This window comes from Puntigrus tetrazona, chromosome 20 (assembly GCF_018831695.1).
Source record: "Puntigrus tetrazona isolate hp1 chromosome 20, ASM1883169v1, whole genome shotgun sequence".
NCBI classification, from domain to species: domain Eukaryota; kingdom Metazoa; phylum Chordata; class Actinopteri; order Cypriniformes; family Cyprinidae; genus Puntigrus; species Puntigrus tetrazona.
Window position 1 is genome coordinate 21,532,744 of NC_056718.1, and position 21,543 is coordinate 21,554,286.

Genomic DNA, 21,543 nt, shown 5'->3' on the forward strand with positions numbered 1-21,543 from the left:
GGTACCATTTGTTTCTAGTAATTTTACCCGTCCAAAAGTAATCCGATGTACTGCTTGATATTGCAAACGGTTATGGCTTATTTGTTATCATATTATTTTAAAATATTGCTGTAGCAATACACACGGTTTGTAGAAAAAATAGTTTTTTTTTAGTTTGCTTCGTCATTCTTCTATATACCTGTAGTCTAGCGCATTTACAAATAGTTTACTCCGCCCCTGAAAAATATTATGTGTGTGTAATTTTTTTGGTAATATATATTATTTGCGGTACATTTTTCTAATAAATTAGTTTGTATAAGCTCTTTTCACAACGTTTTCACAATAATTCCATATTGTTGCAAAGAGAGCATGCCATTGATTGAATACATACAGTGTTACTGTCTAAACGTTTAAAGGGAAAAAAATGTTGAATATCAAATTTCAAGAATTTTTCTTTTAGGCCTACTGCTAGTGTCTCATCACGAGAGAAAGCGTCTGTAGCTGACAGCCATCAATAAAGGCCTCACTATTAGCTATTTGTTCAATTCGGGGTGGATTGATTTCATCCAAGATGTTTCACTAAGTGCTTTTGCTTCCCTCTGGTAGATTACTTGCGCAAACCTTTCTTCCTTCGCTTGAAACCCAAGAGCTAGTTTGGCCACATTCTAGTGTCAGGCTCGCTAAGGCTAATATTAGTGGTCTAAGCATCCTCTGTATGAGCCCTGAAAGGGAATATACATATATAGCCAGGGATGAGACTCCTGATTAATAATTTAGAATAGCACAAATTCATTTGAAAAAGATAGTAGCATTATGTAGAGCCTCTAGGGGCAAAAAATGAAACTATATATAGTACAAATCCACTAGATGGCGCGGTTGATGTACACTTAACCAACCAAAGCATAAAAATGGAGAACTGGTTTTAATTAACCTGCACACACACACACACAAATATAATTTGTATATCAATGACAAATCATATATTCATTGCTGTAGGCTATTCAAAGTCAGTCTGAATGTGCTAAAAGTTGTGGCAATAGTATTTGTCTGGTTCTTTGTGCTTTCTCCTTTTCATTAGCGTTTGCACATTTTTGCCTTAAGTAAGCAGATATGATGGCTAAAATCACCCGATGTACAAGGAATTAAATAGCCTTAGTGTAAGCTAAGATAGATGGATAGACTCTATGAACAATGAACCGAACGAAAAAATTAACAATACATTTTAAAAAGTATATTACATTGTTAAAAATATATATATATGTATGGTTATATTCAGGAGACTGTGTGAGTGTGTGTGTGTGTGTGTGTGTGTGTGTGTGTGTGTGTTAATAATGTTGGTATTTACGCCTTTTGGACGGTTTTGCCCTCAATTTTCATAAAGCGGATCATAAATATCAGTAGCTGCTGTATTTTGTGGACATATCAACTTTTTTTTATAATAGCCTAGTACAAATTATTTAAGGATGGTTATGAATGCATAAGAAATTACATTTTTTCTCAAATAAAAAAATTATCATTTGTAATAAAAAAGGTATTTATTAAAGTGGTCTTTTCATAGAATTTAATAGAAATTGAAAATAATCTGTAGTATCGGAATTCTAATAACCGTGATAATAATTTCTCTTAGCAAATGTGCATTTTTCAAATCAATATTTAAATGAAAAAATGAGATGAAATGTCTGTTATATAGCAGAGCCGTAATTACTTAAAAAATTCAGTGCGCTCGTTTCTCTTGCGAGACCTGGCAACCCTGATGAGTTGTGTGTGTGTGTGTGTGTGTGTGTGTGTGTGTGTGTGTGTGTTTGGGCAGGGCTGCAGTGAAGCGCAGCTGATGTGTGTGATTCTCTGTCAGACGCGATTGTGTTTCGGATCTTCCTGTGTTTCGGTGGAAATCGGTGAGATATTTTGAGCATATGATTTCATCCGTACGTGTTGATGACAGAACCGCCTTTATCTTTTATTCATTCGTGCGGACCGCAGAGATTTGCACCGGGACTGACATTATGCGCTCGGTAACCGGGTGATGCTGATGCTGACATCTTCCATCATCCATCTGCTTTAACGGAACTACCGCGCTCATTCCCGATCCATTCATCTCGCAGACGGCTTCGACATGTCCATGAAAGCGAAAAACGGAGAAACGGTGAAGGTGGTGGTTCGGTGTCGCCCGCTCAACCGTAAAGAGGAATCGATGGGGTACGAGAATATCGTGCAGATGGATGTGAAACTGGGCCAGGTGGCCCTGCGGAACCCCAAGGCGGGTCTGGGAGAGCTGCTCAAGACCTTCACGTTCGACGCGGTTTACGACGCGTGTTCCAAACAGAGCGACCTGTACGACGAGACGGTGCGGCCGCTCATCGACTCTGTTTTGCGCGGCTTTAACGGCACCATCTTCGCGTATGGACAAACGGGAACCGGGAAGACGTACACCATGCAAGGCCAGTGGCTTGACGCCGAGCGCCGCGGCATCATCCCAAACTCGTTCGAGCACATCTTTACGCACATCTCGCGCTCTCAGAACCAGCAGTATCTGGTCCGGGCCTCTTATTTGGAGATCTACCAGGAGGAGATCCGAGACCTGCTCACCAAAGACCACAGCAAGAAGCTGGAGCTGAAGGAGAGCGCCGACTCAGGGGTCTACATAAAAGATCTGTCCTCCTTCGTCACCAAGAACGTGAAGGAGATCGAGCATGTGATGAACGTTGGGAACCAAACCAGATCGGTGGGTTTTACCAATATGAATGAGCACAGCTCAAGGTCTCATGCTATCTTTATCATCACGGTGGAGTGCAGCCAGCTCGGGCCGGATGGACAGAACCATATCCGCGTAGGCAAACTCAATTTGGTTGACCTGGCTGGGAGCGAGCGCCAGACCAAGACTGGCGTACAAGGAGAACGTCTGAAGGAGGCCACCAAGATCAACCTGTCTCTCTCAGCTCTGGGAAACGTAATCTCTGCGTTGGTGGACGGGCGAAGTTCTCACGTTCCCTACCGTGACTCTAAACTCACGCGCTTGCTGCAGGACTCACTGGGCGGGAACGCCAAGACCATCATGGTGGCCACGTTGGGACCGGCCTCCTACAATTACGAGGAGACCCTGACCACCCTGCGTTACGCCAACCGCGCCAAGAACATCAAGAACAAGCCTCGCGTCAACGAAGACCCCAAAGACGCCCTCCTCAGGGAGTTCCAGGAGGAGATCGCCCGGCTGAAAGCGCAGCTGGATAAACGCGGCATGCTCACCAAGAGGAAGAGGAGGAGCAGGAGACTGAGGAAGATCGGAGATGGCGGCGAGGTAGAAGAGGGAGAAGAGGATGATGGCGAGGATGAAGAGGAGGAGGAGGAGGAGAGCGTGGAGAAGGAGGCGCAGGAGTACATGAAGGAGCAGCAGGAGAAGCTGGAGAGGGAGAAGGAGGCCATCAGAGATGACCATTCTCTGGTGGCCGAGGAGAAACAGAGGCTCCTGGAGGAGAAGGAGAGGATGATGAGACATCTGAAGAAGGAGCAGGAGGCCACTGAACTCCTCACAGCCAAGTTTAAGGTGACTAAGAGTGTGTCGTGTTTATGGTTGTTTCGGGTTCAAATTGATGTGTGTGTAGAATGAGTTTAAACTTTAAATATTTGTAATAATGAATTATATAAATAAGAAATATTTCAATCAAAAAACACAGATAAACAGATGGATGGATAGACTGTGATAAATGGGTAGAAAAAGGATGGATAAATAGATAGAAAGACAAATGTACAATAAAAAAAATACATAAAACACAAAATTGTAGAACATATGCAGTATGGAAGAGATAATAATGAGCATTTGATACAGTGGAAACGTGGGCTATTTGAAATGTCATTTTTGTAAGGTCCATTGTGTTTTAGTTGTTCCATCTTTCATTGGCTTAGGTTAGAATCAGGCCAGCAGACACGCGTCTGTCCCAGTCAGAGTTGTGCTTATCGATCAAATGACAGCGAATCAAAAGAGCTGTGTGTCAGAGCAGAGAAAAGCAGAGCTCAGGATCCATGTGAGTTTCCATACGTTTGATCCGTGCTGTCACATCACAGAGTAACCATGACGACAGAGCCAATTCCTCCACTGCTCTGTTCAACACAAGCCACTGTTGATCTTCTGAGGATACTATGAGTAGTCCTTTCATATCTTTTCATAGACAGTAGCTGCTTTATTCAGAACATTTTGTTTTTGTAGTCCCATTGATGCTGTCAGGCTGTAGAAAAGTGTATTTAATAACGGGGTTCAGACCTTTAGCTGTGTACGCGAGAGCTAATAGACTCAATCACAGACGGCTGATGGCGGACGACATCCTGCTGTGGTCAGCCAATCATGTGCTGTCGTTGTTTCTCGGTCATCATTAAGCCAATCAAAAGACAGTAGGCAGGCAGAGATTCTGGAGTAAAAGCATTGATTACAGTTAACATGCTAATGCTAATGGTCTGATACCCATCATCAGTGTATGTATTTCAGGGTTATTATCATTAACTAAAAAAAATATATATTTTTGATAATATATACATCCTTTTAAACTATAATGCATAAACTATTTTTTAGAAACTATTTAAATAAACATGAATCGAAATAAAATAAAATATAAAACATATTAATTATTAATTTCATCTTATTTCTATAGCAGTATTTTAATTTTATCACTCAATTAAAATTTTAATTTAAGTACTAAAACAACTAAAATTATAATAATTAATGCCATATAGACATATTTAAAAAAACAAAATACATCAACAACTAAATTGCTAAAGCATTAACTAAAATTAAAATAGCAAATATGAAAATATAAATTAAAATAAAACAACAAGAGGTAATCTCAATAAAAGCTGTATAAACATTAAAACGTAAAAATGACAAAACCAACAAAATTACTAAACCTTTAAAATGAAAACAAAAGCAGAAAATATAAAATAATTTTTTTGCAAATATATAAACAAAAATATAATAGTACATCAACCATAAAATAACCCTGTGTGTTCTCTGTATGAGTCATGTGATCTGATACATGATACATGACTGTGATGACGTAATGTCTTCACGTGCCCTGGTGCTTTATTCTGAGTGTACGTGACAGCAAAGCAGGCTTCTGGAAACAGCTCTTCTCATATATGAGAGATGTTTTCAGAGGTTCTGGCCAGATGCAGGATGAGAGAGGGGCTTCAGATTTATAAATAGCTCTCTGATCATTGGTGGGTGATTTCCTGACAGGTGATGATTCATCACGACCTCATCCTGTTCCCTTCACCGTGAGCCAATCACATCACTCCATCTCAAACAATAACAGCAACACAGGAAATATATCACTGCACGTCTTATACTGCAGCTAGGCCCATATGTATTTGGACAATGGCACAGTTATCATAAGTTTGGCTCTGTATGCAGCCAGAACAGAATAAAAAAATATAACAATCAAAGTGTGCATATTAAAGGAACACTCAAGCTATTTTGGAAATAGGCTCATTCTCTAACTCCCCCGGAGTTAATAAGTTGTGTTTTACCGTTTTTAAATCCATTCAGCAGATCTCCGGGTCTGGCGATAGCACGTTTAACATAGCTTAGCATAGATCATTGAATCCAATGAGACCAGTAGCATCGAGTTCAAAAATTACTAGAGGGTTTTGATATTTTTTCTGTTGAAATCTTGACTGCTGTAGTAAAATTGTGTACTAAGAAATGAAAAGTTGAAAAAATTTAGGCTGACATGGCTAGGACCTTTATTCTCATTTTGATGTCATAATCAAGGAAGTTTGCTGCACAATGATATCAAGCAGCGTCTGTGGAAAATAGTCCCCAGCTTGCAAAACAAGCTGAAAAAGAGGGTCTCCCTTGATTATTACCTAATCAGATCAGCCTTTTCATTTTTCACTGGTCTTAATACTCGATACAACTACAGAAAAGTTTAAAATAGCAAAAATATGTAAACTCTTTGGTCATTTTTGAACTCGATGCTACTGGTCTAATTGGATTCAATGATCTATGCTAAGCTATGCTTAAAAATGCTATAACCAGACCCGGAGATCGGCTGAATGGATTAAAAAACGGTAAAACTCCACTTATTAACTCCGGGGCAGTTGGAAAATGAGCTTTTTTTTTTAAAAAAAAATGAGGAATTACAACCATTTTTATACACAGTCCTCCCATTTTCAGGGGCTCAAATGTAATTGGACACATAAATATAATGATAAATAAAATAAATGTCTGACTGTCTTACATCTGGAACTCCAGACCCCACTTAATTGAACTAGAAATAATGAAAGAATAGCGCGTGTCTGTCCATAAACCAGCTTTTGAGTCAGTTGTCCATGGGGAGGGTACATATTAAAGAGCCGTAACTCCTTGACCTTTCCTCCAACTATGATGAGAATACTTCAAATTAAAGCTCAGAGTGTGCACTTTACACCCGTAGTTTACAATTATAGTACAACGTTAACTAAAATCATACAAATATATATGGATATTGATACATTCATGCATATAATGGACAGTGTACCCGCTACACACTTAGTATGTGTAGTATGGTGTCGTTCCAAACTTAGATCGTGACTCAGTTTTTGCCCCAGATTCTGCAGTGAATCGAGTGTTTAATTGTGAATCCCCGGCGCTCATGTGCCTGTTTTACCTGAGGAACAGACTAAACCACTTCACACACACGTTTAGCCTTTAATGTCTGTTTACACAACTGTCTTCTAGTTTAATTATAGTGTCATTTATAGAAAGGAAGTGGAGGCGAGACAGACATAATAATATAGCGTCTTTTAGATTTGTTTGTGTGTGTGACTGTGTTTGGAATAGAGTAGTATAATACTGTGTAATACTATAGTGTAGTCATACTGTTTGTATGGAACGTGTACAAGTGTGGCTGTTCAAAATAAAAAATATATAAATTATTTTCATTAGTCAATAAGCCTGAAATGATGTAGAATATAAAAACTGGATGGAAAACCTAAACTTGTTTCTCTGGCAACTAACTAAAATAAATGAATTATTAAAAGTGCTAAGTCTAAATAGAAATAAAATATAAAAAGAATAAATAAATATAAAATGATTAAAATTAATGTAAATGTAAAAATCAAAACTAATTTATAAATACAACTGAATTTATATTGAATATTTGTGTAATGCAATTCATAGGTCATTTGTAGAATACTAAAGTTACTCAAATGAATAACTTTAGTGAAGATTGAATAAAATACATGAAAGCTAAACAGAAATATCTAAAAATAAAAACTTAAAAAATGAACAAAAGCATAAAAGATTGATATATATATATATATATATATATATATATATATATATATATATATATAATAATGAATACTACATTATATAAATAAAACTGAAATAACAAAGTGTTTATATGTATTTTTGTGTGCAAGAAATCCCCAAATGAAGGATTAAAAATGCAAAGCCACTGAACGCCACTTTCTGAATTAAACATTCAGCATAATTGCTTCACGGTATATTGTTATGTAATGAATAGTATTCAGTTCCAAACATAGCCGGTGTGTGCTGACAGTAAACTCAGCCATTGGCCTTCTCCCAGCATGCTTTGCTGAAATATAGATGTGTCAGCGTCTATGTGCCTGTGGGCGGAGCTTCCATCCGGAGCTTCTGGCCAATGAATTCCTCAACAGTGTGAATATATAATGAGCCAGACTGGTCCTGAGCTCTGTTGCCATGGTGATGGGAGTGTGGGGGGTCTGGATGGAAAGGTCTCTGTTAAACGAGAGCATCTTCACTGCTGAGGGTGTGTGTGTGTGTGTGTGTGTGTGTGTGTGATGACGACGGAGTGTCCTGCTGACGCTTCCCCGGAGGCCTGTGTCTATTTAAAACCATCGCTCTGTTTCTCTCTGTTCTGTATCTTTTTTTCCATCACTACTGTAACAGTATGTAAACCATATACAAGACAAAATATTACTCAATCCTCAAGACATGATTATGTAAAGAGTTTAGCACTATTTAATCTACATTTTACATATTTAATGTCATTTTTTGATATTTTGATATTTTATACTCATTTTATAATGTATATATTTTTTTTCTTTGCCAACATTATTACTTTGATAGTAAACAAAAATAACTAAAAGTTAAATAGAAATAATAATAATATATTTTAATTGTTGTGGTTCTATCATTATTAAAATAGAAATCAAAGTTAAATAAAAATATTTTAAATAAAATTTAAATTTTAATTTTAAATTACAAAAAATATAAAAGATAATACAAAGTATGAATTACTTTTGTCTGAATATCTAAAGAGTTTAGCATAATTATATTTTATTTAGCACCACATTTAAATATTTTTATGAATAAAAATGTATCATTTAATTGGACTGACATTACTAAGAGTAAAATAGTTATGTGTTTAGAATGTGTTTAAATGTTTAGAAAAGTGAAAATATAAAAAGTACAAAACACAAATGATAAAGTCTTAAATAATTTTATTATTATACATTTTATTTAAATGCGCTTTTCATGACACTCAAGGACACCTTACAAAAACTTAAAAAAGATAAAACAATAACAATAAAACCAATAGAACAAACAAACAAACAAAATAAAAGTTTTTAGATGAGCGTTAAAGACTTAAACTTTCATAAAAGGGATTTAATAAAAATTAAATATAAAAACAAATAATTAAAAATATGAATTGCTAATATTTTATTATATTTTATTATTCTTATTTATTATTTTATTTTTATTATATGAATATCATTATATGAATTAATTTCATACAGAAAGAATTGTAGCATGTAAAACTGCTTTAGGACCAGTTAGGTGCATTGGGCCAAATATTAAACTTAATTTATATTGATTTTATATTCAAGATTATACTATAAGTGTGCATTAAATATATTATAGTTTAATAGCTTTTTTTCTATTTTAAATGTTTCTGTTGGTCACACTCCAAGTGAAAATTGTAGTAGTCTAAGTAAAACAGCTTTAACATCACCTCATTAACATTCATGAGCATGCTGATAAGGTTACAATATATGTGTGTGTGTATTATAGTTTAATCTCTTGGGCTTTCGATTTGAATAGTTTCTGTTGGTCGCATTGCAAGCTAAAAAGTGTACTAGTCTTAGTAAAACTGCTTTAAGCCCATGCAGTTACATCACCTAATTAATATTCATGAATGTGCTAATAAGGTTTGTAATAGTCTCCACCCCCTGCGTGGCTGTATATTAACCCGAGAAGGTTTTGGTTTCATCCCATGGGACAAAAAGCCCATTCTCTCCATCTTTCCACGTGTCTGCGTGATCTCTCCTCCCTTTCCCTCTCTTCCAGTCCCGTGCTCACAGAGAGATGGATTGTGTGTGAATCCGAGGGATGTGTGCCGTGGAGTCTGATGGTTTCTGACAGGGTGTGTTGGATGTTGTGAGCTGGTCCGACGGGCCGTGCGGGTCAGCTGTAGTTCTAGGCTCAGGCTTTGTTCTTGTTTCTGTTGTGGCTCTTTGACAATAATCTTTGTGTGTCGCTAAAGCCGCGAGCTGCTGCCGTCCACAAAGAGTGCTCTGTGTGTCGAGTGGGGGAGGAGATTCACAGAGCTCATTTTCGTCAAACTCACAGCCGTTTGTAGTGAGAAAGAAATCACAAGATGTCTGTTTTTAAAGAGAGTTGGTGATTTCAGGCCACTCGAGCGACAGCAATTGCTTGTGATGCAACAAAATTGAGCTCTTTTATTTGTGCAGCGTCACACCAAGAAGCCCCGCCCACAACAAATCTCATTGGTTCAAAGTCCACTGGATTTGATTTAACATATTATATTTATTAATTGTTGAATATAGAAAAGGTAAATATAAACAACTATATATATATAATATATATATAATATATATATATATATATATATATATATATATATATATATATATATATATATAAATATTGAAAATATCTTTCATAAAAATGAAAAATATCTTTTATATTATAGCTGTTTTGGTACCAGAACGCAACCAAAAAAAAAAAGACAAAAGCACGTAACAGAATGACTAAAACTAAAATAACAAAATTTTTTAGTAAATTAAAAAAAAAAAAATTCTGAATTAACCATATTTAACCATATTTATAAAATAATTTTAAAAAGTATAAAATAGTTTAATATATATATATATATATATATATATATATATATATATATATATATATATATATATATATATATATATAATTTTTAAAAAAAAACAAAAACAAAACAGAATATAACTTTAATCTATAATCTTATAACTAATATAAAAAAACCTACAAATATTACTTATTTCTGTTTATGTTCAAAGTGTCTGCTAAAGGGTTTAGTTCTGTTGTATTTCATTCAAAAATGTTTTCTTTGGGAATTTCATTTATTTTACTACAATGTTAAATGAATTAATTACTACAACGTTTGAACAGTAGAGTATATAAAATGGAAAATAAAATGTATGTAGTCATTATAATTAGCTTTATATAAAAGCTGTAAGTGTTTGCTATAACCTAATGAGTGTGACCTCTACATGTGATGTGCTGCTGATGTTGAAGGTTTGTTGTGGTTGCCAGGCGATGGAGAGCAAGCTGCTGGTTGGTGGGAAGAACATTATTGATCACACTAATGAGCAACAGAAGATGCTCGAACTGAAAAGACACGAGATTGCAGAACAGGTAACACACACACTCCACCTTCAGCATCCATAGGTGTTCGTGTACAGCACATAACTGAGTGTGTGTGTATCTGTGTGTTTCTGCAGACACGCAGAGAGAGAGAAATACAGCAGCAAGTGCTGGCTCAGGATGAGGAGACACTAGAACTCAGAGAAACGTTCTCCTCACTGCAACAGGAAGTGGAAGCAAAGACCAAGAAACTCAAAAAGGTGAGACACACACACACACACCTGGAGAGAGGTGATGGTGACACATGTGTGTGTGGTGTGCGTGTGTGTGTTTGTGTATAAATATGTATAAAACATCTAAACATTAACAGAAACATATATACATATATATATATTATATAACTTTAATAAACCCATTTTAAAATAATAATAATAATTTTATTTTGTAAATGTATGCATTAAATTGACCAAAAGTGACAGTAAAGACATTTATAATGGAACAAAATATAAATAAAATGTTTCAAATAAATGTTTTTTTTCTATTCATCAAAAAAAATCCTCAAAATAAATTTTTACACTTCCTACAAAAACATTAAGCAGTACAACTGTTTTCAACATTATTATAATCAGAAATGGTTATTGAGCAGCAAATAATCATATTAGGATGATTTCTGGAAGAATCAAGTGACATCAAGAGTGGAGTAAGGATGCTGAAAATTCAGCTTTGATCACATAAATAAATGAATATTCAAACAGAAAACACTAATAAATAATAATAACAACATATTTTAAATATTTTGTAATATAATAAAGAGTAAAAAATATTTATACAATACTATATTTACTGTATTTTTAATCAAATAAATGCTGCCTTTGTGAGCATAAGAGACGTATTATAAAAATATTAAATCTGAGCATTGTCAAACCTCAGATTCATTTGAATGAATCTTGACCTTAGCAAGCACTGAACAGACTGACAAGAAGTATAACTGTAACATCTCTGAGTTCCCTAACTCCTGTTCCTCTTGCTCCCCCCTTAATTCTGGACCTTTGACATTTGACCCCTGGATCACCCCTGACCCCACTCCCTGTGAAAATAAAACACCTTTTATCAGTACAAGAAGGTTAGTTTGTTCTACACTTGCTTGGTTGCTGACTGTCAGAGGCTGTGAAGCTAATGCTAAATGCTAGTCTTGGCATTAAAGCGTTATGAAAAGCACAAACGCTTTCACAGCAACTAATTCCAGCCAACCTGCTTTAATCTTCATGGCTACCGCTGGCATGCTAACCACCAAAACCATCCTCCTGAAGCTCTGATGACTTCAGAGATTCATTCTCAAGAACAGATAGGAAAAACAGAACTGAGCTCCACCGTTCCCACATTAATCTGCACGCCACTTCCTGTCAGAACACATCACTTCCTTTTGGGTTATAACTGCTGTGATGTTCAGATGAAACACAACCAGGTGCTTGAAATTCCTCTAGAGCCTTTACATGCTCCTTCCTGACCTTCACCTATAACCCCTGCTGACCTTTCACACTAACACTGACTGAGCACCGAGTGACTGCATGAGAGTGATGATGATGATGAAGGATGGATGAATAGATGAAGAAGATGAAGGATGGATCGATGGATAGATATATGTATATGATTAAGCATGGATAGATGATAAAGATGATAGATGGATGTGTGGATGGATAGATTGATGATGATAATGACGAAGATGATGAATGGATGGCTAGATAGGTGGTGGATGGATGGATGGATGGAGAAGGTGAATAGATTGATCATGATGAAGCATGGATGGATGGATGGATGAAGATAATGAAAAATAGGTGGATGGATGGATGGATGGATGGATGAAGATGATGAAGGGTGGATGGATAGACAATAGCATGGCTGGATGGGTGGATGACGATAATGAAAAATAGGTGGATGGATGGATGAAGATGATGAAGGGTGGATGGATAGACAATAGCATGGCTGGATGGATGGATGAAGATAATGAAAAATAGGTGGATGGATGGATGGATGGATGAAGATGATGAAGGGTGGATGGATAGACAATAGCATGGCTGGATGGATGGATGAAGATAATGAAAAATAGGTGGATGGATGGATGGATGGATGAAGATGATGAAGGGTGGATGGATAGACAATAGCATGGCTGGATGGGTGGATGACGATAATGAAAAATGGGTAGATGGATGGATGGATGGATGGATGGATGTATGGATGGATGGATGACGATAATGAAAAATGGACAATAGATGGACAAGGTGAAAGATGGATTAATGGATAAATGAAGAAATGAAAGATGGATGGATAAAATTGAAGAATGGATGGATGACGATTATAAAAGATGGATGTATGAGTGATGTCAATAAAGGATTGATGAAGAGATTAAGATAAAGGATGGATGAATGATGAAAGGATAATGATGATGATTGATGGATGAACGGGTAGATGAAAATAGTTGGATGGATGGATAGATGAAAAAGATCGAAGGATGGATAGATAGATGAAGATAAGGGATGAATGGATGATGATTATGAAGAATTTTTAGATTAGATTAGATTCAACTTTATTGATGGTACAATGGAAATGCAGTTTAGGTCTAACCAGGAGTGCAATAAGCAGCAAGTGCAGGATAGGTACAAATATAAATATAAATTACAAAGATAAATATACAAATTAAATTACAGATGAGAAGGGGAATTTACAGTGATTATGTGTAAACAATTTACAGATCGTTATGTAGATAAGAAAGAGCAGGATACAGGATATGTATAGACAATTTTACAAGAGTATGTACATGGATATGTACATACATTTACAAAGATATATACAGTGGAGTGCAATGAATGTTAACAGTGCATTTTTGTATTTTTGTTTTAATGGGGTGGGTGGGGCAGACATCAGTGGGGGTAGATTCAGTAGTGAGACAGCTCTGGAAAGCTGTTCCTCAGTCTACTTGTTCTAGTCCGGGGAATGAATCGCCTGCCAGATGGCAGGAGGAAACAGTTTGTGGGCAGGGTGAGATAAGAATACTGCGTGCTCGACGCAAACAGTGTTTCTTCTGGATGTCCTCAATGGATGGAAGTGGAGTTCCTGTGATGCGCTGGGCAGGATGGGCAGAATGGATGGATGGATGAATTAATAAGATGATAGAAGGATGATGATGATGACGATTAAGGGTGGATTGATGGAAAAAGATGGATGGATAGATAAATGATGATGAAAACCAGGAGTGGATGAATGATGATGATGAAGGATGGACAGATGATAATAAGGATGATGGGAGGATCTATGATGATGATGATGATGATGATGATGAGCTCTCTCTCTCTCTCTGTGTGCAGCTGTATGCGAAGCTCCAGTCTCTGAAGGCTGACATTCAGGATGTGAATGATGAGCACGTGAGGAGCCGGCAGGAGCTGGAGCAAACACAGAACGAACTGACCAGAGAACTCAAATTCAAGTGAGACTCTTCATTTACTTCACCAGAGCAATCGTACAGCTGCATGAATGTCTAATGTGTCTGTGTCTCTGCAGATACCTGATTATAGAGAACTTTATACCTCCCGAAGAGAAGAATAAAATCATGAACAGACTTCAGTTTGATGCTGAGGAAGACCAGTGGAAGTTTCAGCCTCTCGTTCCAGCAGAGAAGTGAGTGAACCTCCATCTATACGTGAGATGCATCATATCTACTGCTTTCCACATATTAGAATAATAGTAAAGTCATGAAAATGATTGAATAGCACAAATGGAAAAATGTTTTTAGTTTTCTACCAATATTTCTACATAAGCACAATTTTTAGAACAAAAATTCTGTTCCTGGAAAACATAAATACCATGGTTTTTTACTAAGTGACACCATGATTATTTATTATAGGGTTTCTTGATTATAGGGTTGACTGTTGTTTAATAAAACCATAAAAATATACATTAATGCAAATGGTACAATAAAGTGTCGTTTGTTAGCATTAGTTAATGTATTAACATAAACAAACAATAAACTCTTAGTTAATCTGTTTTAATGTTGGTTAATAAAAATACAGTCGTTACACTTGTGATTGTAATAATACATTAGTAAATGCTGAAATAAACATTAACTAAGATTAACAAATGCTTTAGATTTGGTCATTCTTAGTTCATGTTAACTAATGGACCTTATCGCAATGTATTAGCATGCAATTAATATACATGTTAACTGAAAAATAAAAAAAAAATGCATTAAAACTTACTTTATTTCAGCTTGTTTTCATGGCAACATTTCTAATTTATATGTATTATAATAAATATAAAATATATAAAGTATAATATACTAAAATAACTACAACTAAAAGCTTTTCAGACACGCTTTACAACACAATTACTAAAAAACTTTACCTAAAAATTAAATCAGAAAATATAAATATCGTATCTAATTAAAATAGTAACAAAGACCGTAATAACATTTAAATTATACTGATAGTGAAGCTGATGTTATGCTCTGTTTTCTGTGTTCGTGCAGTAAATTCACACAGATGAAAAGAAGACCCGCCTCCGCCGTGGGATACAAGCGACCAATCAGCCAGTACGCCAGGGTTGCCATAGCGATGGGAGCTCATTCCAGATACAGGGTACGTTTATGGAGAGAGATGGAAGTGTAGGAAGAAAAAGTGGAATGTGGCCAGATGATGTCAAATCAAATATTGAAAATAGTTCATGTGCAATGCCAATATATGTTTAGGATGTTATTTATGAGCTTAAAGGCAGAAATAGTACTTAAGAAAGTGATTTAGTTGTGCGTGTGTCTTTTGTCCCTCATGTCCCTCCATAGGCGGAGAATATAATGGTTCTGGAACTGGACATGACTCCACCTGTTGTGTTTCAACTGGACCTCCCGAGGTCTGGATCAGAGGGGGAACCGTCCCGAGACGTTCTGTTAGACAACACCAGTTACAGAGAGAAATCAGCAGCCGGACGGGTCAGAAAATCTCAGTCATGGTCAGTAAAACATATGTACATATTAAAATAGAATTTTTATACACAGTATATACTAAAAAAGATATCATACAAATATATAATCCAAAAAAAAACATGAAAGACATGAAATATTGTATTTTTAAATAAACATTTAATTATACACACAAACTTATACAGTATACATCATATACATATACATATATATATATCTACTGTATGTAAAAATTATATTTGAATATATAAAATTATATGTATTATATGTTTATATAAATTATATGTTTTTTTGTATTTTATGTATTATGTATAATATGTTAATGAATAAAATATTTAAGTTTTTAAACATATTATATAAATATAAATTAAATATAACTTCCTAAAGTAATTTGGGCCTTTCTTAAATGATTTGTGTGTATGATTGGATTAAATTGGGATTATAGTGTGATATGGTCCATACGGTAATCCAAGATTAACTCATAATCTCTATAACATAGTGCTCATGTGTACATAGTCGAATCTCAGTGCAGATTTCTCAAATATGGGCTATTTTTAGAATGAAATATGTATGTATTTATTACTCGTACCATTTACTAATATACAAATGTGCCCGGATTAATCTCCCATTCCCAGTGGAACTGCAATTTAAATCTATTTCTTGACTCCTAATCTGTTTGGACTGCCAAAATCAAAACATTTGACAAAATATTGTATAAAAAAGACCACAATTTATTGCTTTAAATTACCCAAACCATTTTTAAACAAACTGTTTTTCAAGTGTGCTAAATAGCAGCACGTTCAGGCAATTATATTATGCTGTCGGCCCCAAAATAACGAGATTATATTTTTTTTCAGGTGTCAGTCTCAGCAAGTCATTTCCTCCTCAAGCTCCGCCCTCTCTCTGGCATCCTCAGGGTCCCACAGCTTGCCACACCCACAGAACATCACCATGGCAACAGCCCAAGAATGATACTTGGACGTACTATATTCCCGCCCCCGTCAAGGGATAAACAATAGTCAATCAATCCTTCACGGACCGAGGAAGAAGGGGGGAGATGATCAAACCTTCAACCAGAAGAAATCCTGCCTGTGATCTGATGAAGCAGGACAAAACGGGAACGCGGGAGTAGACCCACCAACATTAGTAACATGATTCGCCCTTTCTCTCTCTCTCTCTTGCTCTCTGCTCCTCAGGACAGTGGAGACACTTTGATAACTGCCATCAACAGCACTGAATAACATCGCCTCACTCGACACCCGAGGCTGGTTGAGCTAGTTATTTTAATTCATTTTGCTGCTTCCAAAACCGTCTGTCGACCTCAGTGTGTTCGTACTGACCCGCACGGGTCCGATCCAGGAGTAGAGCCGCACGCACCTCGAATGATGGGAGCCAGAACGGACGGGGCTTTGCGATCGCTCACCCTGAGCTTTCAAGACGAGAGCTGAGAGGGACGTCTCTCTTTCTATCTGCATGTCTTACTGTATGTGTGTGTCTTTGTGATTCTGATCAGGGTTCTGGACGGGAGGCCGGGGCGGCTGATTGGCTGGAGGAAGGATCGACAGGGTTCCCACGGGGTCGTGGAAAAACCAGGCTGGAAAATACAATAGTTAATAGAAAGTTAGTTGTGGAGATGTAATTTAAGCAGTTTTGAAATATGTATACACATAATATAAATAAATATAAAAACATTAAAACAGAATGTATTATAAAACAATGACAATATTTCAAAAACGTATTGACCATAAACTTTATATATATATATATATATATATATATATATATATATATATATATATATATATATATATATATATATATATATATATATAAAAACTAAAGTTTTGAGCCAATATGATTTTGAAATGCAAGGCTGCATTCACTTGATCAAAGATACAGTAAAAGTGGTAGTATTATGATTTATTACCTCACTTTAAATTTAGTTATTATTGTTAAAAACACCATGCCTTTTTCAGGCTGTTTGATATATAATATAATGCTTTTTTTTTCCTTTTAACATTATAAATCTTATCTGTCATGTTTGATCAATCTAATGCGTCCTGGCTGAATAAAAGTATTACTTCAATCTTAGTCATCTTAAACCTAAACCCTTCGTATGAAAAGATGCTAAATCCTCTGTCAGTGCTGTTTGCAATTTTCTTCTAATATGAGCGTTTCTCTAAGGCTATGTTTATGTTCAGTTATTTTAATGTAATGAATTAAATGGCATTAAAGTGAAATTACTCAAACTACACATATGAGCCAAAGAAAAATTCAAACTGCACTCAGAGGCTTTTGCAATGAATTCTTGTGTGTATATATATATATATATATATATATATATATATATATATATATATATATATATATATATATATATATATATAGTGCGTGTGAAAAGGTGTGGGAACCCTGACTCTAAAAGAACTTGTGCTCTAGAATAATGTACAGAGAGATCAGAGCATGTACTATATGAGCTGGGCTTTGCTTAGACCTTTAAACCACTGCACTAACAATTAAAGCAATGAGACGGAGTAGACAAAAACATTCATACACACACACACACACACACATATGCCTTGCTTACTTGATTTCCTCAAAGCTGCAGCCGTGTTCTCCAGCCGGAAGCCCCTCTCCTGTAATTATGAACATATGTGGAGTTTCGTTATGTACAGGAGATCAGCGTGTTCACGTGTGTCAGACCTGTGTGTTACTGAATCATGAGTTGCTTTCACTGGATGGAATTAAAGGAGCAGCGCTCTGGAAAAAGATTACTGTTATGTTGGAGGTTTCTTTTTTCGCGTGTACTGCAACAGTCGGTCTGATTTCGAGGCCTGTTCACTGGCGTCCACCCCAACACAGCATAAAGTCACGTTTAGATCTGAATCAAACGACTCGAAAAAAGTGTTCCTAAGCCCCAATATAAATCAAACGATTTGCGAACCCACTGCAAAGTCCTGATTAATTTTTTCATGATACCCTCTCCAAAGTTGTGATATAAACGTATTTAATTTATTTTGTATTTTTGTGTCATTGTAATTGTGCTGCCTCACTGTTTATATTGTGTAATTAACAAAAAAAATTCTGATCATAAGACGTTGATATTTGGTTAAATTTTGGTTGCGACGTCAGGTGAACAAAATTCAACCTAAATTCAATGTCAATGTTAAATTGATGTCCAATAATTGATGTTGATACTCATTGTTTGGTTGTGTAACCCAAATCCATGGTGATAGGCTGGTTTTTCATAGACAGTTCAAAATCTTTTGTACAATTATAAATGTCTTTATTATCGTTTTTTTTTTATGACCCAGTCGGACCCAGTCTCATGAATGTGCGTATAAATAGCACGCGAAAATATATGGTATAGATATGGTAAAAAAAATATGGTATAGATCAACAAAAACGGACTTTGGCGTGTGCATGCCACGCGATGTGAAGGGTTGTGTTTGTGAGGTGAGGCGAAAAATCATATGCAAGCCGAACACAAACACGCGCCAAAATCCATTTTTGTTTGCCACGTTTTCGTTTTTCTTCGGCACGCCACGCATTTCCACGAGACTGGGCTGCAGCCATTGAGGGCACAGGTAAGACAATCCGCTCTCCCTCTCAGTCTGATGGAGGTTTACAGTAGAGCTGCTGATGAAGTTTATCTCGATCTTCGCTGAATAATTAACGCGCAGGCCCACGCGGCGCCTTCCGTTACGGTTAACCGGGGGAGGCGGGAGGTCGTGTGCGGTCGGTGCGCCGGTGTCGTGTTCTGTTTAACCTACATGAGGGTCATTTCCCTTTCATCAGTGTCACTTCAGCGACTAAAGGACCGCTCGCTAAACACTTGTGCGGGTTGATTTCATGATTGACGGGCCTCTTTAGAAAGGAGTTCACTCACCTGGATTTAACATGCACCGGAAACGCTCGATTTCACATTCTAAGCCCTGCTCAGGTGAGTGATACCGTGTGCCATAATAAAGTCATCCCAGATACAGACTACATAACGTTCATAGGACGTTTCCTATGCGTGTCCAATAGACGTTTTAGCATTAATATGTTTATGATTTAGTATGTAAAATCGACATCTTATAGACGTCTGTCATGCTTTCCAGATCAAACAATTTTCAACAGACATCTATCAGACATGTGCTGTTTGGGATACAAATTAATTTCACTAAATTTTACTGAACTCTGTTGTTAAATGAAGGGATGGAGAGCGGGAGATGTAGCCTACTAGACATTTTTGAAAGGAAATGAAGTCCTTAATATGGGAATGGGCCAGAAATCCATGTGTTTCCATGACAACCTCTTTTTTGGTCATTGGACATTTTTTTCATGCACCAATACTCTCTCTCTCTCTCTCTCTCTCTCTCTCTCTCTCTCTCTCTCTCTCTCTCTCACACACACACACACACACACACACACACACACACATTATTTTGAAGGGTATTCTAAAATAAAGATATAATATATACAGTCATGTTTAAACGTTTTATTGGAATTGTAATCTAAGATGTCGCTTAATATTACTAATATATTAATGAGCTGATAGTGTCGTATGTTTTTGAAAGCTAATTTATGTTTTCAGAAAGCCGCTCCATCGACAGCGTCCTCTGCTGGAGAAAACACACTGGCTGATGTTCACGAAGAGATCCTCGCCTTTTTTGAGTTTAGACACAAATTTATATGAGAAATACCTATATATATATAATTTTTTTTGATGGAAATATGCCGTGTAATAAAATCCCGATGGATAGCAAAGGAACTAGCCTGACTGACCCATTTATGAAGAGCTGATTCCGCTTCTGACCGCTAGATGGCAGCGCAGCAACATTCAAAATGGCATAACCTTCACTGAAACGCTTCATAACATCGAAGTGAAGCCGTTATGATACTTATTCATTTCGGTGTTTGTTTATCTAACTTGTTAAAAAAATAAATATTAATCAAGACTACCAGTGTGGTTTACCTAGTGCTCAGCTGGTTATCAACAAACCTTGTAATTTATTGTAAACAATTTTATAAATTTTATATGTAACATATAAACAAAAAACATATTTATAAAATGTTATTATTATTATTTTAAAAATAATGATCACATCTGCATTCATTATTGTTCTTTTACAATTGAAGCGCGTTATACCAGTTCACAGTTCTTTCTATAAACACGAGGAAAATCTTTAAAAAAATATTGAAGGCATTTTTAATTTTGTATTTATATATTTTTTAAAATAACGATAAAATAATTGTAATAATAATAGTTATTATTTACAAATAACAAATACATTTTAATTAAAAATGTAGCATTTATAGTACAGTCCTGTACTAGTTTAAACACAAGGAAACTAGTTAGACTAGTAATCTAGCAGATGTTACTGGCTAACAGCAATTAAATGAAAGACTTTAGCTAATAGGCATCTTTATTTTGAGTGGTGATCCTGTCTGTTTTTATTCAGAAATCAAATGAAAGCCCACTAAGCGTAAACGTAGGGTCGCGATCAGTACATTACAAAGTAATACACATCCATTGCCTAATAATTATCATCATGTAAGCCATAATCAGGAAAAACCCTTTTAAACCCGTTTGCATTCACAGCTTCATTGCAGCTAAAGCTCTCTTCTGCACAAGAGCGTCTTCAGAACACCTCGAAAGCCTTGGAGATCACCAGTTTACGGGCAGCGGGACGGTTAATGTTCAACTCATCTGGGAAACTACGTTCATCCCGCGTCCACATGATCACATTCTGAACAGGTTTAACACTCCCTGAGTTCCTGGCCTTCTAAGATGTCACGGACGCACAGAAATAAACTCGCTGCTCATCAGCTGAAACTCATCTGGGGACGTTACGCAACAACCTACAGCCTACAAACATGAAAATATCTTTTGATTAACGCACAGCTCTCTGGAGAAAGGTTCTCGTTTCTGTATATAAATAATCGTTTATTTATGCAGAACTCTGGTATTGATGCGTTTTCTGTGTACAGATGTTGCTGCTAATTTAATGAG

The 21,543-nt window shown here is 36.1% G+C and overlaps 1 protein-coding gene and 1 long non-coding RNA gene across 3 annotated transcripts; both read left to right on the top strand.

Moving 5' to 3' along the window:
- The first annotated feature begins 1,760 nt into the window (after nucleotides 1-1,760).
- LOC122324300 (kinesin-like protein KIF3C) lies at nucleotides 1,761-17,281 on the top strand. Of its 2 annotated transcripts, XM_043218611.1 has the most exons (9): nucleotides 1,761-3,520; nucleotides 10,529-10,630; nucleotides 10,717-10,839; nucleotides 11,694-11,702; nucleotides 13,942-14,060; nucleotides 14,135-14,251; nucleotides 15,099-15,207; nucleotides 15,408-15,574; nucleotides 16,403-17,281. In XM_043218611.1, the coding sequence occupies exons 1-9, from the start codon at nucleotides 2,093-2,095 to the stop codon at nucleotides 16,515-16,517; spliced, it is 2,289 nt and encodes a 762-aa protein (XP_043074546.1). In that variant the 5' UTR covers nucleotides 1,761-2,092; the 3' UTR covers nucleotides 16,518-17,281. The 2 variants fall into 2 exon arrangements, with proteins under 2 accessions (XP_043074546.1, XP_043074547.1); XM_043218612.1 differs by lacking the exon at nucleotides 11,694-11,702.
- Nucleotides 17,282-18,941: 1,660 nt separating this feature from the next.
- On the top strand, nucleotides 18,942-20,371 carry LOC122325460. Its single transcript, XR_006247302.1, has 3 exons — nucleotides 18,942-19,132; nucleotides 19,344-19,488; nucleotides 20,125-20,371. It is a non-coding gene; the product is annotated as an uncharacterized LOC122325460 (long non-coding RNA).
- The last annotated feature ends 1,172 nt before the right edge of the window (nucleotides 20,372-21,543 follow it).